The 27,518-nt window shown below is 37.5% G+C and overlaps 1 protein-coding gene across 1 annotated transcript in view; it reads left to right on the forward strand.

Annotated features, from left to right (window-relative positions):
* The first annotated feature begins 936 nt into the window (after nucleotides 1-936).
* Nucleotides 937-27,518, forward strand: part of LOC134798819 (protein groucho-like) — a 75,564-nt gene continuing 48,982 nt past the window's right edge. The window contains exons 1-4 of the mRNA XM_063771204.1: nucleotides 937-1,170; nucleotides 11,529-11,626; nucleotides 13,427-13,490; nucleotides 14,284-14,328. Of these exons, the coding sequence (XP_063627274.1) occupies nucleotides 1,102-1,170; nucleotides 11,529-11,626; nucleotides 13,427-13,490; nucleotides 14,284-14,328 (276 nt within the window). The 5' untranslated portion in view covers nucleotides 937-1,101. The remainder of the gene's footprint in view (nucleotides 1,171-11,528; nucleotides 11,627-13,426; nucleotides 13,491-14,283; nucleotides 14,329-27,518) is intronic.

Consider the following 27,518-nt stretch of genomic DNA (forward strand, 5'->3'; position numbering starts at 1 on the left):
TTTTTGGATATGTAAATGAAAAGAAAACAGTTTCTTAAGATACGTACCTACCTAATATTTAAACAGCGTGTGATTGTGTAAAATACTACGTATTGAATAAAAAAAATATAAAAAAGCAATTGAGTTTCGTGATAATATTCGGGAAGGTATTTTAGACTAATGTACTTATATAATTTTTTGTTTTTGCAACATGATTATATGTATTAATAATGAAATAAATTATTCTGTCAATCGTGGAAACCTACTAGGTAGGTATTAGATATTATCAGCATTGAACCTCCATTTTGGCTGTAATAAATTAATTGCGGTGTCACGTGTGATTAGTTAAATCCGCGGCTATAATAAGATTGTACCTACCTAAGTATAAATTATACTCAACTCATAATCTAACGGTCATTTGATTAATTTTTATTAAAATTCATAAATAAATCTTCACTTAATTTTATCAGAAACGTTGATAATCTACCTACTTATATACCTAATAGTAATAGCAAAACTCAGATTAGACAGGCTTTAACTTATTAGCAAGTAAAACAAAAACATCGTTACATTACATCCGGCTGGCTCCAGCTCTAGCGTGTAATTATGATTTGATCCATGATTAGTTAATCTTCCTCTATTTACGGAGCCACTAGCCGCCTAGACCGGCAAACTGTAATAGACATATCAATTTCCAGCGGTCGGATTACGCTCCCTCCTGGGCATTTAAAACGTTGCATCTACTTTGCCAAAATAACGCCGAGTCACAGATCGCGATAACCACCCCAACCTCCCCTCCCCGAATAATACGTATCTATTAGAGCGTATATATCTCCGATTCGCCAAAGTATTTCTCAAACATGAAGATAGTCGACGAAAAATTCGAGTGGAGAAAATATGTATGGCAGCGGTATGCGAGGCGACGGGTGGCAGCGGCAGCGGTGTGGGGGTAGAGGGGGGCCCCCGCGCGCGTCAGTTTGCTCGCGTAGCTCGTGCAGGAAGGACGTACAGCTTGTCGCTAAAGTTTCGCGTGTGACTGACCGTGCGGATTGCTCCAGTGTTGTTAGTGGATAGTGGAGTGTTGTGTTGGTGTGCAGACGATGCTTGGTGTTTGACGCGGGCATGTATCCAAGCGCGGGCGCGATGAACGCCGCCGCCGCCGCAGCTGCCGTGGCGGCCGCCAGGCATCCGGTAAGACTTCGCCGAGATCAACCCCGAGTCCCCGACCCACAAATCAACGGATATCAAACAGATGTGCCTCGTTTACAATGTGAAATAGTGCCAGTGCTTTGTTTGTGCAACAGTATAGTGTCACAAACCGATCACAAATTTATGTGATGTGCCAAATTCGATTCCCGTCGGCAAAGAATCGCAAACATTAAAGTAATTTCCGAAGCTCATTTAAATAAGAATTAGGAGTCGTCTGACAGCTCCTACCATTGTTATTATCTACAAAATAGTCCCAAACTGAGAGAGTGGAGAAAGTGTGCCACCACATGTCTCTTAATGCGCTTATTCGCGCTCTTTATGTGCATACTAAATTTGCGAAACACTCAAATTGCAAACGGTTAACATTTTTATGCTTAGTGCTATGAATAGGAAAATTGTAGAAACTGTAAAGTGGATAACAGTGCGCATACGAATCGTTGTGATGTCTTTTAGCCATTATCGTGAACCGTGAATTTGAAACCTTGAATAGTTACAACAAAGAAATGCATTTAATATGTTTTTCTTATTTTTCGTACAATGTGTGCAATTAATAATGTTTGTTTTTTTACGAGTTCCTAAACCAAAACCGACTTTTCTCTCTTTCTTTGATCTTTAAGACGAAACAGGAGCTGAGTTTTAAATATTTTAGGTAAATATACCCGTCTCGCTAACGGAAGCGGCACCTAAAAGTAGTGCGATAAGGACAAGGCGAAAAATCCTGCGTAAAAATCTCAAAAATCGAGGTTTCGTACTCCTCTGTTTCCGCCTCCAAAACTTAACCAATCGTAACCAAATTTGGAAATCTAAATGATTATGAAATTATCTGTGTCGGACCGTTTTGCTTTTTTGGCTAATTGATATCAGTTTTGAATGCCACGCCTCTCATTGCGGCATAGTCAATTAGGCCATTTTGGCCATTTTTGAAGGGCTCTAGCGCCTTAAAAAACAAACATATCAAAAAAAGCAAAACGGTCCGACACAGATATTGACAATATTAATCTGTGTTGAAAAAAACATTGCTCTAGCTTTAAAAACCACGGAGGAAAACGAGGAGTACGTTTGTATGGAGAAATGACCACTCCCGTTGGCTCTTAACGACAAAGGGGCGATACAGGTATGAGTATTATAAAGTTTAAATAAGTACCTACCTTTCAAGTACTCGTAATTGAAGGGCAAAACTGAAACGACGTTTTAATGAAAGTTCAGGTTGATTACCTACGTAACGTAGTTTCTTACGCTTACATAGGTAAGCCTAAAAAAAAATGGATGAACCCTGGAATCAGTCGGGGTCTTGCTCTTCGCAATACTTACGGCAGAATATTCATGCTGAAATGAATGCCGGTCTCATTTTGTCACGCCCCGTCAAAAAACAAAATGGAATACCGCTCCAGTATTCTAAAATAGAACAACAGTAAAACATAGACAGTTATATAAAATAAAGCAGTGCTGTAGAATTAAGCTGGGGTGTAATAAAACGCCCCCCGCTGAGACGGCACGTCGCTACCGGCGGTACCGGCGCCCTCACTACCCGGTATTGCCGTTGTTGCCGTATTTTATTTTACTAAACGGTTCTCAACGAACATTCAAGCTTCCACGAATAATCCAATGTTGTAGAGAGAAATATTTATCATTCGCTACAAGAACTACGATAATTTCAACGATTACATATTATTGTTCTTTGTTAAATGCTTATGGCCAATAAAAGTAAATAAGATAAATAATAATCAATATTTTTGACACCTCTACAGTTACCTATAAGTAGGTAGATAGTAGATACTCGTCCAATGAGAGGTTAAAAATGTTAAAATACCCATCTTATTAGTAGCTAGAGCCAGGTTCATCCAGAAACGGCAGAGACCATGTGATCATATTGTTAATATCGTGTTGTGTAGGCAATTACACTTTATAATTACTTTAGACGTCCCTCTACGCTACGGCCTCTACCATCATTAAATCACATTTGATATTTTACGATTTTTACGATCCCAACCGAAAAGTCACTTGATTTCTGGATGAGCCTTCGTACAGGTTCTGCAAAAAATTGTTGACAATATTTTAGATCCTAATACATTTTTTTACATTTAATAAGTACCGCTATTACATTATGTAATGTAAAATTACACGTAAAGGTGGGTAAATGCATAATCAACACTAGTGTTGAAGACATCAATTGGTAATACCATTATGTAGCCAGGTAGAGGCCGCTTTCTGATCAATTCACGTCAGACACTCAATTATCCGTGAAATTGCTTCGGCGGATATCGAACCTACCTACCCACGGTCGCGCGGCACTTCATTCTGCTGGCTGAAATGATTCATGACTGATTCAAGTCTTATATTTTATCATAAATAAAAATAGGTATGCCGTACCTTATAATTTCATAGTAAATCTAAATATTGTATTTCTGACAAAAGTTCAGTCTCCTAAATTGTGCTTCTGTGTAGATTTATTTTTCTTAGCGCCACTTGCACCATGCATTCCACTAACCCGGGGTTAACCGGTTAAACCTGGAGTTACCAAGGTACGATTTGACACTGGGTTAACGGTTTAACCGCTTAACACCGGGTTAGAGGGATGGTGCAAGTGACGCTTAGAGATTTATCGAAATAGTATGCGAACTTGTCATATCTACCCATTTGTTTAAAAATGTACCTAATTAATTTACTATCTGGCGATGTGGTGATTAATTAAATGATGAAATGTCCCTCTATTCTTCGGTATGACAAGTTTCCCATGACATCACCAGAAAACCGGCAGCTACGTTCCTAATGAGACATAATTGGACCTCTTATACGCTCTAATTAGGATGTTACAATTGCCTGCCTGTCAGTAGTTAGTCTACCTACCAGTGCTACCTGAGCAGCAGTGATGGCTAGGAGATGCTTACATACTTAAGGTACTACAAGGATGTAAATAATAGTCCTGGGGTAGCTAACGTATGTGACGTTTTCAACCAAAAGGTACCACATTGTCGCTTGTCGATAAGGTTGATTTCAAATTGAAGCTATATGGAAATATCGCCTTATTGACAACCTACAATAAGTACCTACCCTTTTGGTTGAGAATGGCACATATATCTACTGAGTAAACTTTCTAAGGGCCACTTGCACCACCCCATTAACCCGGGCTTAAGCAGTTAAACCGTCAACCCAGTGTCAAATTGTACTGGTAACCATGGTAATTCAATGCTTAACCGGTTAACCCCGGGTTTGTCGAATGGTGCAAGTGGCCCTAAGACTTGGACTTAGATCGTACCCTAATCTCAAAATATTTAAACTTAAACTTGTCAATGTTTTTTATCTGTCACTGACAAAGTTACTGGCTGGCAAAGCTAACTTTAAGTGACGTCGGGGCATGTGGCCATCAATATCGGAGCGGCCAAGGTGTTCAGAAATATCTGAAGAAATATTGTATTATCAAATTGCTAAGGTGTTTGTTTAGATATATTTGAGCACTTTAGCCGTTCCGATATATCTATTGAACTCAAATTAACCTACTTGACAGTTTATTAAGTCATGTGTAAAGTACGTCACGTAGGTCAAATACCTACGTGTCCCTCTACCGTCATTAATGTCATTATGTCAATAAACACGTCATTCGTTTAAATAAGTTCAAGCATTTGGTTCTAGGGTCAGTTCAATTTATAGACACTTACATCAGCGGAAAACACGTGTCTTATCAAAGTCTTGGCTTCTTAGAATTAAATATTAACCACTATGAAATAAAATTATCACACTTTCATATAATCATTACCTAAAATGAACACCTACCGTGCCAGATTTGTATTATTATTGTGATACACTGCAAAATTTATTGTTATTTATTTATTGTTTGAGGACGAATAAGATTTACTAAGTAGGTACACTAAATTGGCTAGACCGCTTATTCGCTTCACAAAAAGTGCCGAGTGAGATAGCTCGAGGGACCGCCCTTTGTTTTTATCAAGTGACAATTAAATTATAGTTGCCACAGCTAAACAAAACATGGATTTATATTCATGAATGTAAATTTATACAAACCTGGGCTAAAACAGCCGAAAACCAGGCAATACCTTTAGGCCTGCAAACGAAGCCCGCAAGACTCGTGTTAACCAGCAAATTAACACCAGAGTCGTTGAGCTACATGGAACACTTAATTCAAACCAACGATCGATCTGACTTGGTTATGCTAATTTGCTTCCGCGACCACAACCAAAAAAACGCCAAAGGAAACTGGACCCTCAGACTTTTGCGTATGGCTGATTTTTGCTATTCACGGCTAATTCCGAAGTCCGACGCCAACCGCAGACCGCAGTGCATCTGTGTGACATTCCCGACAATATTTCCCGACGTATACAGACCACAATTTAAATATCAATTTGCTTTAAAACCGTATGTCATACGGCAATCATCAATATAATTTGGATATTTTGAATGGATTATAAAGAAGAAGAAAAAACGCGGAAGGGATTTATTTACATGAGTAGGGGGAAAACATTGTTATTTGTAAACAATACGATTGTCACGAAAATGACAAGAAGAATAATGTTTGTTTTCGTCACTTCTTTTGTCTGGCGATCTCGTGATTCCATGCATAATAATGTTGACTGCACATAATGCGAAAATAAGTGTTATTTATTAACGATTTGTCACCAGGTTATTTGTTCGTGGCAATTAGCTGTTCATCACGCGATCTCTATTATGAATGATCGTGTACTGAGCACAACACTTGAGACGAGAGGTCGTATGTCACGGTTACCTCCAGGCGCATACAACTTTTATGTTTTGAGACATGAACGTCGCCACTGTTTTAAAAATGCCACATGTGTTTAAAAGCTCTTATAGTGTTATAGTAACATGAGTCGTTATTCCATGAAGATATTGTTTGGCTTGTGTGTGTACTGGGATAATGTTACATACGTTCGCGACTCCCATACTCACATGAGTCGTTATTCCTTTGGGAGCGGCACAATAGCGGCTGCCGACCGTTCCCACGCCGTGTCGGAGGTTATGTTATAAGTTTATTGTTGACAATGCCTGCCGAACCATTATGCGGTATTTCTGAACTAACTTTGTGTAGGTATTTACTATTCATGGAGTTAAGTGAGAGAATTTAAACCGCTAGCTTAGACGATTGATTGCTCCTTTTTGGTAGGTAGAATTTAGAATGCGTGTGTGTGCTTTAACATAGGGACTTAGTAAAAGTATATGTATTTATTTACAACCATGCTCTCAAACAAGAGTCTTTATTTATTGAATTAGTTCTATAGTTAAAATAATAAAGCGTTGATTGCAAATATTACAAAAATATAAAAGTTTTAACTAATTAGTTTTAATTAATTAAATTTAATTTCAGTAATTTTCATTTACCTTAATATACAGGATGATTCATGAGACGTGAGCAGGACTAATCCTGCACACTCAGTAACTGATAATTGATCGATCACCGTCGTATTTAGGTGAAACAACCACACTTTTTCCTATTTTTTAACTTTTTGGTGAGGGCAAATTTAATTCTCTACAATCATGGTCACCCTACAAGACCTAATTATTAACATAAAACCTCTTTAACCGTAATGGCAGCATTTTGATTACGAAGAAAATAAACTGTCAAACTTGAGTGAGATACGATTTTTCAAAAGTAACCAGACCGTGATGACAGTGATGACATTGAATTTGACACAGAATATCGGTAGTTTAGTATTTTAATTTTAGGGTGACCATGCAAGTCGTGAATAAATTAATAACTTTTTTTTTCTATACGACTAGAAAGTTAACGTTAACCTCACTAATACTGATACGAAACAGTTGCTTATAATTTACGAAATGCGCAGTGTTAGTCCTGCTCACGTCTCCTGAATCATCCTGTATATTGTACCATTTTTAAACAAATCTGAAAGAAGAATATAAGAACACCTGACATTTCATTCCAAAATACCCTCAAATTTATTTAGTCACAAAATGATCTTACACTCTGTATCTGTACAGCGTAACATTCCCTCTCAAGAATATTTGTGTAGTTCCGTATTTACGTGGGTAAGTGACGATAATGTATGACGAACTTGATAAGACGCTCTTAACTTATCAAGGTACGAACGAACATGTTTGCAAACAGGCTTGTAATGGATCTTCTGGTTTGCAGGTATCTCTAACAACCTACACCGCAGCACTTAACGTAAGATCAACATAATTAAACTAAATTAATCAAATAATAGATTACATGATAATTGTAATTGTACTAGCGATTGCGCTGGCCGGATTGCTCATTGAAGTTACACGCAATGTAAGAATTTACAATTCTTATTCAAGATCGTATTGTTTATGAAAATTAGCGTTATAGACTCAAAAAAAAAGTTTCTTCTATAGCAAAATTTCTTAAGTATACTCTGTATCTTTAGGTATTTAAATAAAAGTAAACATAATCTACCCTCAAATGGCTCGTAAAGCCAGTTGAGGGTAGATGAAAACATTAAACGATCAAATAATGTAGGTTAAAGTCAGTTCGTTCAGTGACTGATCCAGGCGGTTTTGGAATTAGTCGGTTGACTCATAAATGTTAGAACTACCCGAAAATGTACAAATTGTTTGTTTACTTTTATTTAAATACCTAAAGATACAGACTATAGGTATATCCCAACTCTCTCTCTGTAATACATCACGGTGTTTGCTGCGTCATTTGTAGTCACCGCCCGATCGTCGAGGTGGAGAGATGTTTGTCAAAGAGCCTATTTGTCTGTTTTCTCGAAATCCGTGTCGTCCCACTGCGTCAATATTTGACTGACGGCATTACCGCTACATACCTATACCTACATACAAATTGGATCTTCGTATCCAAGTTTCTTCAAACATATCATGCGAGCAAACAAGCATAATTTATATGAAACTGTGTCATTAACGATTATTTTGGTACACTCGTTAAAGCGGGTTATCGTGTTGATAAGTGAAGTGCCTTGTGAGCTTGAGTCAATGTTCGTCCGAAATAATTCCTGACATTCGTAGTGATAGTGTTATCAGGGAAAATAAACTCGGCATTTGGAGTAGGCAAACAGTTTGTGAGCGTCGAGATTCCGCTGCGTTACCGCTACGTAAAAGTAGCTGCTGCAACCACATCACATCGTAGCTAAGAATGACTAAAATCACTGTCATTTTTATTATATTTTCTACATATACCTATTACAGGTACATTATGTACATAGGTAATTAAGCTATTAATTCGTCTTCAGTTTAGTTGATTATATTATATGTAACAAATTAGTCAATACCATACATCTTTACACGTTATTCGAACATAAATTAAAAAGTAGACAAATGAAGGCCTTCGCAAAATTTAAATCCAAGAACCGTTTAAAACTTAAAATCATAAATAATTCCCCATCAAAACAACTAAGTGGGAACTATGTTTTATTTAGAACAGTTAACTAATTATCATACCTTCCACAACTCTACAAGTGACAGCTCTCCCGCGCCGCCGACTCATTTGTCACTTTCTACAGGAAAACAATTGGACGTTATCTAAACAGAATCGTTTCAGTCGATTCACAGAAGGCCGTTGTCAATCGGCTGTTAGTGCATGCGGTGAAGTTTCTAAGAAAATAAAATCACTTTGGTGATCCCAGCGCTACCATATTAGTTTACTAGTTTTTATTTTATTTCTTCATTACAAAAAGCCGTTGAACATACTTTCAATTCTTTCCCAACTTTAAGGCTTCTAAATAGGGTTTATTTTTGTTTGAATTTAAGCGGAGTTAGGGCGTTACGGCGCCCAAGGCTTGAGTACACTAGTGAGGAGTTCAAATATTTGTGTATTCTTGTTTGATTTGTAAGTGCGAATGGTGTTTAGATGTTTACAGAGTCGCTGAACTTGTGTTGGCCGCGGACCTCTAATGCTGCTAATAAATCGTTGACATCGATCCACTTTATTTATTCACCGATATACGGCTAAATGATACGACCTTGTTTTTATATTTGTTGAACGAATTCCCGAAAGTGCGCTGCTGTTCATAAAACAACGGAAATCTTCAACATTTAAATAGTGCGTCTACAAAAGGTAAACAAACATGGAAGAGTTGCGGGTAATTGACCAACCAACGAGTATAGTTTATAAGCAGTGATTGAATAGTCATGTTTCTCGAACCACGCGAGGGCTGCCCCGGGCCGTAGCGATTAAAATAAAACTCGAATTCCGGCCCAATAAAAGAACTCCTCAGCAGGTAGACGTGGGCAGACAGACGTATTCAATAATTTGAAGTAAGAACACGTTTTTCTTTTTATATCCGTTTAAACGCGTTCTGTTTAGTTTTGTTTTTGTGAGCGGCCTGCATGCGGGCCTTTCATCCGGGCTCTACACAATACTGCCACTCAAAAACGGTTCATTGTATTTTAATTTGACCTTTTCGGTGATAATTCATGGGAATCTTTTTTTCTTAAGCCGAGGGGAACGTTTATTCAGTCTATTATTGTCGTCGATTATTTTTCTTTTGTGATCGGTTTGAAGTTTGAGAATGATCTTACTCGTACTTATGCTATTACTTTGGTATTGAAGTAAAATAGGGTTGCTGTAATAATAGTTTAACTGCGGGGTTGTAATTCTCGCATAACATAATGGTCCATTTGATTTTACGGCAGGAATAAATTTTATTATATTCTGGTTTGGATATCAAGAATATCTAATGGAGATCATGTATAAAACATTCATATTCAGTACCTAACAACATAACGGCGGGTTTCATCAAACCGTTGTTAGGATGTCAACTCATCTAAATTACCTATTAACAAGCTTGAAAACTGCCGCCAACTATATTTATACAGTAATCCAGTTAAATAACCAAATAGCAATTAATTTGGTCCGCATTTATTTACCTACTGCATGATGTTTTCCGTTTTATCGTGGCAATAAAACTTGGTAGTACGTACAACGTGGAGGGCGAAAGCGAAACAGCGGCGGTCGCGTAGCGGTCGCGCGGCAAACAAATAATTGAATCCAAACCGTAACTTATTGGCCCCAGATAAATCGAAAGGGTTGTTTCCGAAGTATTAAATTACAACCTAAATGTTAACGAAACATTGTAATTACTGATAAGTACACAACCACAGGGTATCCTGGAACTTCTAATTAAATTAAACATCGAGTACGCGCCCGTAATCAATTTGTTAATCTGGTGAGGTAAACGTGTTGGAATAAACTAGCCTTCGATCGGCCCACCTGTTAAGTGAATCGCTAATTATAATCGAGTGTGCACTCGACCTTAGAACGCTAATAGAAACTCGGGTTTAAGGCGAGTACACGCGTACAATGTTTCGCGTGACATGTCTCGGCTCTTCGATATCGTGTCAGACTCGCTATGATATGAACGCCGGCGCCGCCTCGCTACCGACTCGGATTTCTTTTTGCCTTTTATAATGCCATGTCTGTAATGTAACTGTCGATTTGTTTTATTCTCCGATCGTGAGATGTGTATGTACATGGATAAATAATTGCACGCCGAGAGAAACATAATATAATTGCCGCGCGAAGTGAAATGAAAGCAAATAGCACCTTCTTTTATAGATCGCTCTCGTTAAATTAAAACAAGTAGCTCGGGGCCGACGTTACGAGTACATTAAGTGCTGATAACGGTAAACGACTGCTATATCATCAGTGTCCCCATAAAATATTGATGGGCATTGTAAATGTCACGACATTAACGAAGTGATGGAGGATAAGGCGGTGCGGCGTGCTGGCGGCGGCGGGCAGCGGGCAGGCGGGCTCACCGCAGCCACATTCACTAAATTCCCGGCATTTTCCCCGAGCCGATTGTCCGCAGCTCCATTTACAACGTCTACACGCTGCGCCAGTTCCTTTTACGCTTTTATTTACGCTCCTTTTATTATTTTTAAAGTCCGTTTGTTCGGCGTCGGCTCGCAGCGGTTATTTATTTTTTGCCGCCCGCCCGGCCTCCCGGCGACCGTGTGTTGTGTCTCTCGCTTTATTTTTATTTTCGTGCTTCTTATTATGGGGCTAGTTTTTTATTTTGTTTTTACTTTATTACGTGCTCGCGTGTTCGCGTTACTTTATTTGTGTTAAGAGGCGAGCGGTGTTTTTTTTTTTTCATTAAAGCGAGGCTCACACCGAATTATGGTCATTAAAGGATAATTTGTATTACGATAATTTGGGATGCGTGTAATTTTTGTTTCGTGATAGGAATGTTTTGTCGAGACTGTGATTGATGAGATGTTTTTGTTGTGTCTACTTATGCGTTTAACTTAAACTTGGCTGTCATGGTCAACTTGGTGACCATTAAAAGGCCTGTTAGCATTAGTTTTACTAAGGCTTTCTGTGATTCCGTGTTAATTATTTTTCTAAGTAAAATATTCTTTTGCAGGGTCCCCCCCAGCCCGGGCAACCCATCAAGTTCACGGTGGGGGAGTCCTGCGACCGGATTAAGGAGGAGTTCAACTTCCTTCAGGCGCAATATCACAAGTCAGTATTTATATTTACTCTTCGTAAGCTATTGAAGTCGACGTGACATCACATGATTATATACATATCTGGTTGTACAAACATTGATAAAGGATTGTTAGCCTATGAGTGAAATATTGAAGTGCAATAACGCTCTGAGAATTTTTGGAACCTGGTTACATTCAATGGATTTAAAAGAACGACAAAAATTTAAAGTATATTTCTTTTTTCCTGTATATTCTAATTCAGAAAGTTTTTGGCACAAGCATTACCTACAAAAAAATATTTTTCATTCAAATCCCGATGCAACTGGATTCCGAGGCCTAAACCTAATTGCACTCCACCGAGCTTGCCACCGCGCACGAGTTGCCCGCCTAAGAGCAGGAGCGCCGTAAATGTCATAATTCCACAGAAAATACTGTAATTAATCAACTGAACACTCCTTGGCTATGACTTGCATGTTTACACTATAACTACCCGCACGAACGTAAGACATACCGACGTGCATAATTATATTTCAATTCGCCGTCGGCGGGCTATTATGTCGGAAAAAAACCGACATGATTATTAAAGTAATGCTTTGTTCGCATCTGGCGATAGCGCGATACGACGCTAATCATTGTAATTAAGACTCCTTGCGCGAATATATTATGCTTAATGTGGAATTAATTTACATGTGTGATCTCTGTGAGAATTTAAAGCAAGTATGAAGCAGTTTTCCCCATTCATAAGCAACAAATTGTCATTTTTAGCAGACAATTATCTTTTGTATAGTGTTAGTTAGGTATTTTTAGGCATTTTCGTTACAGTGTTGTTAAAGGAATCACTTTCAATTTCATGTTCACCTCAGTTTCTATTATGTGGATAAATTTCTGTTCTCAATTGACATGGATTTTAAATTGTTTTCTATTCTTTTTTATTCATATTAATTTAACTAACCCAACTACGCTGGAACAAGAATGTACAAAATTTACGTTGTCTGGTTTCAATTCAAATAATCAATATTGTTAGTTTAACGAATGATATATTTGTTATTCATCCCTAATTCCCGTAGGACCCTTATACTTTATCCACGCCAGCGACAACTATATCACTTAAGTATCAGAGGGTAAAAAATCTCAACAGAGATTATCTCGGAATCCCCGTCAACAGAGATCCGGCTACCTGCCTCACAAACAAAACCACCCTTCGTTACATTTTTTTTCTATTGTCTAGCAAAAAGAATTATCTATTTGTTTACATTGAATTTCTGACATAAAAAATAACGATCACGTTACAATATGGACTAGAATATAAAACAGGTGGTAAAGAGCTTGCGCAAGATAAACTATAGATAGTCTATTTCGTTTGGATTTTAATAGATGTAAACAAAAAACCGCGTGACTTGGTTATTAAATTGAGCTCCAACATTTTTTTTACTGTAAATAGACGTCATTGGCCTAACGAATGAGTCACGTGGTTTTTTTTTTTAATCCAATCATCACTATTTTTATGTAATCTTTATAAGCTCTATTCCATTAGCTTATCCATTATAGTTATCATTACTTTGGAAAAATACTCATTGTTGTAAATTAATAATTACACATAATTTTAATTGCAAACTATGTTTGCAAGACATTTCCCTCTCATCTGAATCTGGTTGAAATAGATACTTGACAATCGAATAACTTCAATATCGAGATACATACTTGTTAGAAGTACAAGTCATTCTTTACAAAATAAATAATACGATAAAATATGAATAAAATAATAGACTATTTTGATAAGCATTTAAAAATTGTAATAGTTCATCTGTTTAATATAAACATCTGTTTGTTCCAGTTTAAAATTAGAATGCGAAAAGCTGGCTAGTGAAAAAATTGAAATTCAAAGGCATTATGTTATGGTGAGTTGACTGCTGATTGTTCTTCCCTTGCATTCGAACGAATCGCACTACAGAATTAAAGTGCATTAAATCAAAGACTTATCTGTTTCAAAATTAATCTCAGCATCCCCCAACCGAGTGCGAGAGCTTAGTTGTGATTTCATGCTCTTTCGATTTTGAGTAGCGAAGCGTTCCACATAAAATACTCAGTAGGTACCCTATTACAGCATATGCGGGAAAGCTCGAGATGATTATCAAATGATACACCATTGTTTTGTTATTCAAGTTTAAATGAATTGCCCCTTCGTCACCCGCATGCCCGTCAATATTGCTCCATCGGGTTCGACCGTCCATTTTGTCACCCTCTTATAATTTATTTGGAGATTATTATCGTCCCTCTCAATACCCAAACAATATACGGTAGTTATAAACACGCATTGAAGAACAATTTATTAATTTATTGAGACGTAGGTATGCTAAGAATAATTAATTGTAGCACCTGTGATTTAAATATAAAAGTTTTTGGCATTCGTTAATCCTCAAATGTTCGTTCCATTCAGCTATGAATCACGATTAAGTGTTGCCAAATCGCTCGCAATTTATTTTAATACGCTTGAGAGGAAATTTTTTGTCAGTATTTTTATATGTCGAGAACACTTCTGGCGGCGGTCCAAGCTGCGCCGCGGATGTTTAGTCACTCGGCTCCTATAATTTGAGGAACTTATCTGTGCCAAATGCTTCCCGTGTCACAGCTCGGACGTTTAACATTTTTAACACTTGTAATCGAATCTGTTAATCTGTATTTATGTTTCAGTACTATGAAATGTCTTACGGCCTCAATGTGGAAATGCACAAGCAGGTATGTGTTATTTTCGTATTTTATTTTAGTTTTATGCAAATACGCGGTGGCGGTGCGTACTTGCGGTTATTATTTGTGCAAAGCGAGAGAATAATTAATGTCGGTCATGTCATGACTCTTCCCTATGTGATAAAGAGAAAGACTAGCCTTACTATTTGCCCCCTGATCTGATCTAACACCTTTACACAGTAACAGTCTTGCGTCTCGCTTTCAAATAGATTACGTGCTCATTCACAATGAGTCCGATGTTCATTATTCCTTATCACAGTCAGATTATTCTTGTATTTTTGTTGCGAGACTACTAGACATATGCAACTATTACTTTCCTGTATGTTATAATGGATCTGAGTGAAAGGCAATTTGATAATCAAATAGTTAAAGATGACAAATTAAAGGTTCATAATTAAAGCCGCGAGTTAACGCAAGCGTTAAACCGCACACACCGCGTCCGGTGTACCGAGAGCTTTGACGATAATGTTGCTACATTCCACGCGTAATTCCAACATAAATGTAACATGAAAAACACAGACAAATTTCCAAAGTAAAAAAGTGTGTTATTGCCCAGCTTGTTTGTCGGATAAATGTTGTTTGACGGCGCTCCCGGCGTTAGGGCGGGCCGGCGTTGACATTTCGGTTTTTAAATTAACAAACGTTTTCCGCTGAGCGCACCGTTATTTTTTCCCGTGCTGAGTTTTTCTTTCAACTAATAATAATTGATAGTAGAAATAATAATTTGTCTAACAATTGATGGCGGTTAGGCATTTGTGTTGTGACGCCATTTATTCGAATGCATTATTATCAGCGAGGGACGCTCCCCCAAGCGAGACTAAAGTGGAGACAATATATCTGTGAGTTACGAGGTGCTTGCGACCATTCACGGGAAACGGATTCTAGGGTTGCTTAAGTTATAACTGTAATACATATTATACTACTTATCTTTACTTAGTGTGATGACAGAGTTCATCCATAAATATTAAAATAATGTTGACTATGAAACCTAATAATCTCAGAATTTAATTAATTTATCTCCAGACATTTCAGACCTGACTTTACGCTCAATTACCTGGAGTTGACACTCTTTATACCGATAAAAAAAAATGTTATCCAATATAAAAATTTAACTACTTTTTAAGTGTCGTTAATTACAGTCGCTCGTTTACAATCTGTTTAATTCTTTTGATATCTGAGGCTCAAGGCATTTGAATAGTCTCACGAGTAATCCTGCATATTTGTAGCAACCCTAACCGCAGTTACAATAGCTATCGCAACGAATGGGTATTATGCAGGGGTTCCTCAGCCCTCGGGGCTAGGGGCGATCCGTAGGGGCTCCGTGGTAATCTGTTGATTTTACGCTCGGCCGGCCGACACGCTCCGACCCCGCTTTTTAATAATAACCGTACTTTAACACGTCCTCCAGACGGAACCAAAGCCAATTTACGCAGATTCCATGACAAATACGAGTATGAAACGACTGTGATTTTGTTACACATTTTTCATATAGGTAAGACAGTTTGATCTTAGTTTTTCTTGGTAGGAAAACTTTGTGATCCGTTTATTTTTATAACTATATCTAAATATATTTGGAGGTTGTGCATAGGACATCGGAGGTACTTGTAGGTTAATCACACTTGCTGCAATTAAACCTCAAAGCCACATTATTAAAAAAAACATGCCGCTTAAAAAAGCAAGAGATTCATATCAAAACCAGAAACCTTAAGACCTGTTTGGAACATAAACCAACGCTGTCAGTGCGTGAATATTTGCCGAGGGTCTGGCCTGCCCCGGCGTAAAGGGTTCTTATTTGCAATGTCAAAAGGGCTTATGTAATAGGAACCACTAATGTTAATACGCCGTTCCAGCCGAGGGGCACTGTTGTTTGCTCCGGACAGATGGCTCACTAGCTCAACGCTTCAATGCGCTATTTAGCGTTCACTGTTCATTGTAATGGATTATTACATTAGCACTCAGCATGCTCAGTCGAGCGATTAGAAAGAACCGTACCCCTTCAAGCTTTTATAGCGAGCGTAATCGCACAACAAGTAATGTTTTCTTTTTTGCACGCCTTTGTGTTTGCCATAGCGTGACCGTGCCGGATTAAGCACTCAATAAAGTTTGAAGTCCGAAGCGAGTTTTCGATCCAAGGTCGGAGATCTTCCTCATAACGCTGAGTGTAACTTTGTCGCGTCTAGTCGCGTTTTGGCGCGGCGCGGTCAGTTCCCGCGGTCGTGCACGCCCGGCGTGACCGCGTCTAACGCACGTTTTCCGCTCTTTCTGACGACGACTAATTGCTTAGATTTTCTTTTGTTAGTCGCGGGGCTAGAGCACCGCGACCGTGCCGAATCGCACCTACTTACGCCGTGAATTGATTGTTTCGTCTTTGTGTAGCTGTATCGACACGGAGAGTTATTGTTCCGCGCCGCGAGACATTATTCATGCCGACTGACTTTCACGCTTTTGATTATTGCAACAGTTTCTATGTTTATATTTTAGTACGGAGCGAATACACTAGTAATATTATTACAGTATTATTTTACTACATAGATTAGAACAACTGATAAGGTGTTTCTAAATGTATATATTATGTTATCGAACCGCTATTTTTATTACCATGGTTTATTCATCGATAAACTTTATATATGCTGATAAAATACTCAATAGTTTAATGACCATTAACAGAAGAAATCGAGTGTCACCAATGGCGATAACACAATGAGTTAGGGTTGTCGAAAACGGTCGGGATCGGAGGTGTTACCCCTACGCTCTAGTGCACACATTCGCCACCCTTCACTGACACTCGCTCGTTACGCGCAGTAACATATCTACTTTATACATACGAGCAGCTCTTCGAGCGAAGCTATTGTCAAACAACGAACCTATGAAACTTGCTAGAATTTAATGCACATCACGGTGAACTCGCTTAATACAGCATCAGATTCTATCTCACGTACTCGATTGGTAGTCTTACCTACGTATACTGTGAAATATTAAATCGTTTCAGAACCTTCAAAGAGCTCGTAAAAAATAACATAAATCTTCCCTCCGACGACGCAGAGTCAGGTTCGGTATAATTCAATAATTTACTGGTTATTTCGATTCCATACGCCCTCACCCTCGAGTTGAAATTATTCATAAGCGGGCGGAGGATTGTTTGCCATTGCATTAGGGTGCACCCGGTCATTGATAAAGCTACTGTTTGCGCGCAACCCTATATATCTCTTATAAATTATCATTGTAAAATGGACTCAATTTTTTGCTTCGCAAGGTGGTATTTGCACTAATAAAAACCGTATGAGATATGAGGTTTTAAGGAATGAATAGGGCTGCACGTGCGATGTTTATAATGAATAACTAGGGCTGTTGAGCGTACCCTGTAATCCCGTTTGTTTTTCTGCCACGCTCTATTATTATCAACAACATGCATGAGACCGTTGGTACTATACCTACAATACTGATTGTGAATGGGATTAACTTTATCAACTTTGATAACGGATAAGCTACATGATCCAATATTATTAGCTATTCAATTTTAATTCCAATCTTATCTAACAACATGAATTTATTTCGTTTCAAATTTATCGATCAAATTCATTTTAATCTCTTTGTCAGCTGCTACATACTTACAATATGAGTGTCTAATAAGTTTATATAATTGTAAATTAATAACGTTTAACTAATGACTATTAAACTATATGGTATATGTATAACAATAATTACTTTTATCTCTATTACAATGTCTTAGGTCTAGTAAGTATTTATAATTTGCCTAACTCGTATCTTTAGATGTGAATGTATATACAGGGTGATTCAGGAGACGTGAGCAGGACTAATACTGCACATTTCGTAGATTATAAGCAACACTTTCGTATCAGTATTAGTGAGGTTAACGTTAATTTTCTAGTCGTGTTGAAAAGAAAAAGTTATTAATTTATTTACGACATGCGTGGTCACCCTAAAATTAGAATACTAAACTACCGATATTCTTTGTCAAATTGAATGTCACCACTGTCATCGCGGTCTGGTTACTTTTGAAAACTCGTATCTCAATCAAGTTTGACAGTTTATTTTCTTCGTAATCAAAAATTAAAGATGCTTTTTGCTTATTAATTAGGTCTTGTGGGGTGACCATGATTGTAGAGGATTAAATTTGCCCTCACCAAAAAGTTAAAAAATAGGAAAAAATCTGGCTGTTTCACCTAAATACGACGGTGATCGATCAATTATCAGTTACTGAGTGTGCAGGATTAGTCCTGCTCACGTCTCATGAATCACCCTGTATAATATAATTCCGGGTAGAACATTAAAGTGGGCTTACAATCCGCAAAAATGTTGATAGTAACGGGTGGCAGCGTGCTTTATCGAAGAGTGAGCGCTGGAGTGTGAAGTGCTCACATCGCAGCGCAGACAGTCGTCAAGGGCCCACATAATGGCCGCTATCGTCCCATCTACAGGCGGATACAGCGTTGTGAATTGTTTAAACGAACGCAACAACTCACAATGAACGCTCGGTCGCCCCCCGCTTTAAAAGCGAAATTATCTCTCCATCTACAGGGTGCGTGCGCGGCAGATGGCGCTTGCAATAAAACCACTAAACGCGATATCGCTCGCTGCTCGCTGCCCCTCGCTTTATTATTTGATCGGGGAGCCAAATTAAAGGATTTACAGTAACCCCTCGCTGCGACCCTCGCTCACCAACAATCACCTCTGTATTAAGTCTAATTGTGTTTTCAAATACGGCCCCTATAATATTAGGGGAAGCGATGCGCGCCATGTGAAAAAATAGGGCGTTTTCGCCCCACCGGCTTTATTAAATTCGCTCATACAGCGTGCTCTCGAACGGCTATTAGTATTCGTTATTTGCGACATGACATTTGTCAGGAAAGAATGAATAAATTACTCGAACGGTTCCCGTGTAATGTGGTTGAACACTCGTGACTGGTAAATATAGCTTTATTGCTAGTCCAAATCACGCAATGAGTCGACGTAATAACAGAATCGTGTAGTACTCAAAGCGCACTCTAATAACAGTCAATTATCTCTGATTCTTGTACATTACTGTCGATATCAATCTCGTGATTGTTCTTAAATTAATTTGAATTATTAAAAGGTTTAGAGGACATTCTGTAGATTATCGCCTCCCGCAGTCGCTGCACGTTTAACGTCATTCTAGTCGTTTATTTATTGCCCCTCGCCGGCGGCGACGGCGCGAAACTAATTACATTGAATACGGCCCTGCTCCGCGGGCGCCTTAATTGCACTGATTGAGACACGGATATTGATTTCGAAACAGTTTGTTGATGCCAGCTCCGGTACAGTCGACGGAGATATATCATCATCTATACTCGGAACCGTATTGTCAATGGCGCAAGGGTGTATTCGGATGATTTTGACCGTCTACTCGAGTGTCGGATGCATACATACTCGGCGGTGGCCGGGCGTGAAACGGCCCTCATGAATAATGTACGCCTTGTTCGCTCCTTGACTTTTCATTTAAAACAGACGATTTCTATTCGCCTCGTATTCTGCGCCTATGACTCACTCATTTTTCATTCAGTGTAATAGCCCGTAAAACTGCAGCTCGCGCGGTGTAAGAATTTTAACAAGCGCCATTTCATTTACCTACTTGCATACTAATCGTGTTCGCTAACTCTGATTCCCACATAATTAACTCCGGTCCCATAATTGCTACTTAGTGTAAAATTAAGCCATTTGACTAAATAAAGTCCACTCTTAAAAAGCATTTATAAAACCGAGAACGACTTAACAAACTGGTTTAACACTTATCCGTTTTATTAGATGCGCGATTAACAATGTCTTATTAATAAATAATGTTTACCTGTTTCCTGAAGCTTTAAAATAGATATGATAAAGTGATAAGCTAAGGAGCTTCACTTCAGTTCGGTAAATTAATTGTGAGGGTTCGCACGGATTCAGTATCATTAAACCTCGTTTACATATCATGGAAACAGTAACAGTTGTACGGCGGTGGGACACACTCTATACAAATAGAATGAAACAATGCAAACAGGGCGAAGGGGTTACTACAAACATAGGGGGTGGCGACCCTCGGGGTGAACCCCTCACTGACAGTTGCTCAAAATACTGCGGAATTAAACTTGCATTTTATGACTATTACCGAGATTGTATACAATGGAATTACTAATGAAAATGTTGCTGATTTCTATTTTAATTCAGACAAGATTGACCTAAGTAGAAGGCGTGAATGCCAACACTTCAATCACGTGATTAATATGCAATTATTTTTTACTGATCATTCGCATGACTGCTGTAATTGATTGAATTAAATCTTTCCTCTTTGAATGCTAATTAGCCAGCTATTAGAATTAATTTGGCACTGACGAGTTATTATGATTAATTTAATGTGTAAAAAATAAGTCCAAAGTATAGTATTTAGTGTATTAATCCTCTTTGATAATTCATGATTTGGACGTTCACATTTTGGAACAGATATACGCGTGTAAAAGGACCGGTTATCTTGTAATACCTAGTGATTAAAGCAGGGCTGCGATTAAATTCGAATCCGGGTAAGGCTAAATACCTACAAGTGTTTGTGAGCATGTTTCTTTGTGATTAAATTAGTATATAGTAAATATGTGTGTCAAGACTGTTAAGTTAGTAACTATTACCTATAACTACAAATATGGCTCAGTTTAGAAAACTCCACTAATATTTGCTCTTGTATTCTTTGTCCAACCCGCTATCCAGCTGGGGTCGGATTTACTTGTATATTTTGGCAGAGAGCTCTGTTATATAGGTTTTCGGGGTAGTTAGGCTACGACTGCTCTGCAAAATTCAACCTTCTCTTCAATGTTGACTGTTCACCAAAATTAAAAAATCAAGATTCAAAATTCAAAAAAATATTCTGTTAGTAGACCTAAAAGGGCTCCTTCACAAATCATCAATAAAATAAAAGAGAATATTTATCATTAAACTAATGTCACTTCTTGAATGATGGTAACTTATATAGTGATCAACATACATACGCCTGCTAATAGCCTCAGGAAATGCTCGTATGTGCAATAATCGCATCCGCGACGCCTGTGACATGTGTGCACGCCGCCGCAGCCGCAGTGTGCATTACTTATGACTCCAATCGATGCAGTCGTCTGCGGTCGCACGATGCATAATTGCACATTTAGATGCTAATTAATGGCTATTTGATACTTACTTCTTATTGAAACCACGTGTTAAACAGTTATTATGTACATAGATATTTATTTGTTACTCTAGCTTCTGCCCGCGACTCAAGTCTGCGTTTAAACTTAGGTAACATCAGACAGACAGAATTAGTTTCGCATTTATAATGCTCCTAGGGATAAGTATGCGAACTGAAGATTAAATAACAACTTAAGACTTTAGATATGTTGTGATAAACATAAAGACAAGTGGATTTAAAAATCTTGAGTAAAATACTACTTTACTTAGTACTTTTATATTTTACTATAAATAGTTTTATCTGACGTCTACTTATGTGATCAGTACTTTATCAAACATAAGTATAAGGTATCGTTATCAAACGAGGCACTAGAGAATAGAGAGTCTAGATACACTTGTAGGTCCAATTAGTTAGGTCTTAAAAGTACCGAGTCAAATAAAAAATCTGATAGGGTAAAATAAACCATTCTAAATTAGGATCTCACGTTCCCAAGGCATTCTCCACAATTTCACAACAAAACGCGCCCTGGTTTGTTTGCATTACCCGACAAAAGAATATATACTTGTAAATTTTGGCGTGTATTTGCTTAGCTGGGTACAATTTTCCCTGGTGGTATCAGCCACGTGTTTCCGGTCCGATAGCGATCGCCGGCAGACCGACGTGGCCCTACTGCCGAATTTACGCTACCTGTCAAGCCATTCATCTGTTGAAGGACATTGACTTGGCATGAGAACGGCTGTTTCATTTTCCTGAAGAGCTAAGCGTGTAAGGCATAGGAGAATATAAAAAAACCTATTGATTTCATAGCTTTGGTATTATAACGGGTTTAAAATTTGTTGCAACCAAGCCAACTAATTTTAAACAACGATTACACTTTAAGTATTAGCACTGAACAGTGCATCCCTACATTCAACAGTCAATATTAAGTTCATGTTTTGAACAGCCAAAATTGTACATTCGCATACGAATGGTTAATAATCTTAATAAGAATACTGCATCGCATCTACAAATATATAGTAAAAATATACCTATAGTCGTCAAAAAAGAGGTGGTGGCCGAGTGAATATGACGTCCGACTTTCGATCCGGAGGTCGCGGGTTCAAATCCTGGCTCGTACCAATGAGTTTTTCGGAACTTATGTACGAAATATCATTTGATATTTATCACTAGCTTTTCGGTGACATGACATGGTGAAAACATCGTGAGGAAACTTGCATACATCTGCGAAGAAATTCAAAGTTGTATGTGAAGTCCCCAATCCGCAGTGGGCTAGCGTGGGGACTATAGCCCAAGCCCTCTCGCGCATGAGAGGAGGCCTGTGCCCAGCAGTGGGACACGTATATAGGCTGAAATTATTATTATTATAGTCTTCACAAATTGTTTTATGTATGTTGGACAACCTGTAGAGATCACACACTTTAATTCATTAAGAAACATATTGATCTCACATTTTGTAACCCGAAACCAAAAATTCGTTTGAATTTATTTATTTAATACACGCCGCGCTTATTAACAAAGTGATAAGAACTTATGAAGTTTGCCCTCAATTTCGTTATAATAGCCTCCAGAATAATGTTTCTTTAATAAAATAAATCTAAATATAAGGTATTATCAACAACATAAAGAAACGCGATATCTATAGGAATGTGTTAGGGTTATCCAACATTGAACTGTTAATCAATGTTTGTGTATATTTTAACAAGCTGTTAATGATTATTCTAGTAACGTTCTTTCATCAAAAATGTAAAATTATAAAAAAACAGAATGAGCAACAACAAAAACATGCCTGGCGCTAGTGCAGAGTGGAGGTAGACGGGTTAGGTAGGGCTGCGCCGTCAGCTGTTAATAAGTAATGTTGTATTGTACCTATAAATAGAAATGACACACTATATTTTTTATGTATTTATGTTTAATTATTTATGAAGGCAAAATAATTATGTAGCGGAAAAGTATCCAAAGATAAATATTTTAAACTAAAGAATTAATCATTTCTCTCCTCGCGCGAGTTATCTTGCACATAATGTCCATTATTTTTATGGCTAAATGTGCAATGAAGATTGATTGTAGTGTATAGTTTTGTATTTCTTATGGCAATGAAAGTAAGGTAGGTATAACACAACCGGATTCTATTTATAAATCTTACGTACAAAAATATGTATCAGCAGAAGTTATTAACAAATAGGTACATATTAACAGATAAGTTTCTGGTCAAAGTTCAAGTTGAACTTTGGAACTCATAATCATGTTTGTATAACACCTTGCTAGCTTAGCTGCTCATAAGTACGCGATACTTTAATTGCATTTTAAACAGAGATGTGACTTATTTGAAATACTTGTATTTAAAATACAAAATGCAAAATACCTATTTTGTATTTAAATACCTTTTGTTGAAAACTATTTTGTATTTTATTTGAAATAGTTTTTGGGACCTATTTTCTATTTTCAAAATACAAAATACTTTATAGTTAGGTAATGTAGGTAGGAGTTACAATGTCTTCTGATGTTACAATCCAGGCAACTATCTCATTCTTTTAACATGGAACTGTTGAATCTGTTTAGTAACGTCGCACATGACTGGACTTAAAAAAGTGGAATCTTGAGTGTTGCGAGGGTTTCAAGGCACTCTTCTGCCCTGGTGAAACACAAACGAGACGTTTTCATCACACTAACGAGAGGCATTATACTAGCTGTAAAACATTACAAATCAAAATTAATGCTTTTAAAAATTGGCCTTTTTAAAACCATCATCCATCCATCGTACTGGTTAATATGAGCAAACAACTAGAAATTTGCAATTTAGATACTGATTGACACACTGTTTTCAAAGAATAAAGAGAGTCTTTTCAACTCGGAAATTCCGAGTAATACTTTTTAATTCAGACTAGGTATTCACTATTCAGAGCATCTTTTATCGCAAAGTATTTGTATTTTTAAAAAAGTATTTTGAAAATACCTATTTCGTATTTTGTATTTTAAATACAAATTCAAAAACTATTTTGTATTTTGCATTTGAAATAGTATATCAAGGAAGTATTTGTATTTTGTATTTAAATACTTTTATAAAGTATTTTTCACATCTCTGATTTTAAAGTAAACCTAACTTATTATTACTTAAAGCATAATTTAGTAGAACACTCGTTATAATCCTTTATGAAAGACTCAACATTCTGCTGTTTATAGCTATTTAGGTACATATTTACTAACACAGTTACAAGGCGTTTGCGTGTGGCGCCACATGTCCCTACAAACAGCTGAATTAAAACCATTTACCGGCCAAACCAGAACTTCAGCTATCCTTTTTACTCACACACTACTGTGGCGTGTTAGAAAAGGGCAGTCTGTATCCGAATGGGCTGGAACGTGCCCACTAATGACTAATTCATGGAGCAAATGAATCGCTCGGCAACTATGTTGGAATTTAACGTACTTATGCTCCGCTCACGGACCTAATTGTAATTATAGCACCGTTGTTTTGACCGGGAAATTGAATTTTACTTGAAACTAGGTTATACTTGATATACTTGTTTCGATTTTTTTCTTTTTTCTAGTGGTACAACTTAGTACATATGAGTATAGTTGAAATTTTTTAAGCTGACCGTGTAGGACTATGAGATTAAGATCTCATAGACCTAAAAGGTCAGCTTATAAAAATCAACTATAAAGTAACGTACTTTTCTCAGTTAGTTGACCTTTGAAGTTCGAAAATATTCTCTAAAATCACATTTCTAATGAAGAATCATACTCGTCTAAGATTACATGAACACCGAATAATTATGAAAATATTTACCGTTTAGAAATATTTATGGTCCCGCGTTTGTGAATTGACTCGTACAAACACCGATTAGTCAAAAATTAAAACAACTTTTAAAGTAATTCCGTCATACATCACATTTAAATGAGTGGAAATATGCTTAGTTTAAACAAATAGGTAAAGGAGTCTAATATTAGAGCAGGGGGCCGACCGCGGCGGCGGCGGTGGCCGCGGCCTGCGGTCGCGGTCGCCCGACCTCCTAGCGGCGAATAAATAAGCCCGGCTTTGAACCTGAATTTATTTAATTGTTGTAATTAAAACATTTACGTGTTGCGACTGGGTGATTTAACATTATTTGATGTGAAACGAATAGGAACACTTTTGTATAATCTCTGTAAAGCCGACCACTGACTAACAGACCGCCGGACGATATCGGCCTGTCAGTTAGAACAAAAATTTGACAGCTCCGAACAACTGACAGGCCGATATCGTCCGGCGGACTGGTAATCAGTGGGCCCCTTTAGTAAACCTAGGTGTGACATGATATTTTAGCGGGGCATGACTTAAATTTTTTTTAAATGTTTCTTATAGATGCACAATAAAATTGTTTACTTTTGCATTTTATAGTAGGTCAATTAAAAATTTGTATTTTATACCTACATATATAAATAACAATGGTCTCGCGTCTTAAGACGAAACGGGAGCTGAGCTAAAAGTCAATTTTGAGATTTCAAGCTGAATATACCCGTCGCTCTGACGGGGCGTGAGAGACTGTATTTGTGTGTGTAATGCACGCACACAGATGCGTACGCGTGCACCCGCGCGCGCCTCATTGCCGACAATTTGCAATGTTATTTTTCGTGCGTTACTGCCACGAGGCGTTCACTTATTACTTACTGTGTTGCGATTGAATTTTTTGACCCGGCTTACGTTTACGGAACTCGATAATCTTTCTACTACTGTGACTTGGCTTTGTTTACTTGACTTTGCTGATCAGCTTATTGTTTTGGACTCCGTGAGTTGTGGTTACCTATTGGACCGCACGCAATTCATCTACCTTTATTCAAGTAATTAAGCGTAATTAGCCGAAACCTTTATAAGAGTGTAATTCATAAGAAGTACATAAGATATAATTTATGTACTGGTTTGCTGTTAGCTTTTAATTGTATCACTTTACATATATGTTACTCAAATAACTAACACGGTTACACTGTTGTAAGAACATTATTTTTCAGGTAGGCCTTATTATACCTACTATAGGCCTTATTACCTCCTAGTACCTTAGTAGTAGTAGTACTACTACGGAAATTGATTCAAAGACTCAAGACTGACTTAAGTGGCAGTAGGGTGTAGGGTTTTTTCTAGGCTTAATGAGTTCGCTGAAGCTTATTTTTTATACTTAGCGCACAGAACCACTAGTTTAACAGTATCAGCTCTAACCACATGTCACCATTTTGTCCTTTACGTAACAAACTCAGGGGCCCAGAATATCCGATGTACCTATCAAATCAAGGTTCTGTACCAAATAAGGCCCGGTTATTATAGTTCGTTATTTTTTAGCATTAGAAAGAAGGTAAACAATCATGACGTGTCTTTTTATTAATAATTATTGAAAAACGCTTTCAAAAATTAGTTTATATTACTTATGAAAGCAAAAGAATATAAAAAAGTATATGATTAATACATACATACATACATACATACAATCACGCCTATTTCCCGGAGGGGTAGGCAGAGACCACGGATTTCCACTTGCTACGATCCTGACATACCACTTTCGCTTCCTTCACATTCATAACATTCCTCATACACGCTCGCCGGTTTAGGGTGCTCTTGCTCATTAATATGATTAATATGATTTATAATTCTAACATATTTGCTATGACTTATTTTTCAATGGTAATTTTTAATAAAACATGTCAAAATCTGTTACCTTAATGCAAAAAAAACGAACTTTAAGCGTGCTAACTTTCAAAATTTCATTTTTTATAAGATAGTATAAGTAGATGGGCAAAAATTTTGCGTCCATGTCCACCAGTGAGTAAGTGATTGAGATACCTAAACATTTAACTTTATAATGTAAAATGATATAATTTACTAACCTACTCGTTTAATTTCAGGTAGGTTGAATAAGGAACCAAGTAACCATGGGGAGGAGCAGTATTTACTAACATTTTCTTTTTGGGTCTTCAGAGTGTATCGTTTCCTTTTTTTTGCACATATTACACTTAAATATATATTCTCTGTGTAAACCCTTACGTCTTT

Source organism: Cydia splendana, chromosome 17 (genome assembly GCF_910591565.1).
Source record: "Cydia splendana chromosome 17, ilCydSple1.2, whole genome shotgun sequence".
Lineage (NCBI taxonomy): Eukaryota > Metazoa > Arthropoda > Insecta > Lepidoptera > Tortricidae > Cydia > Cydia splendana.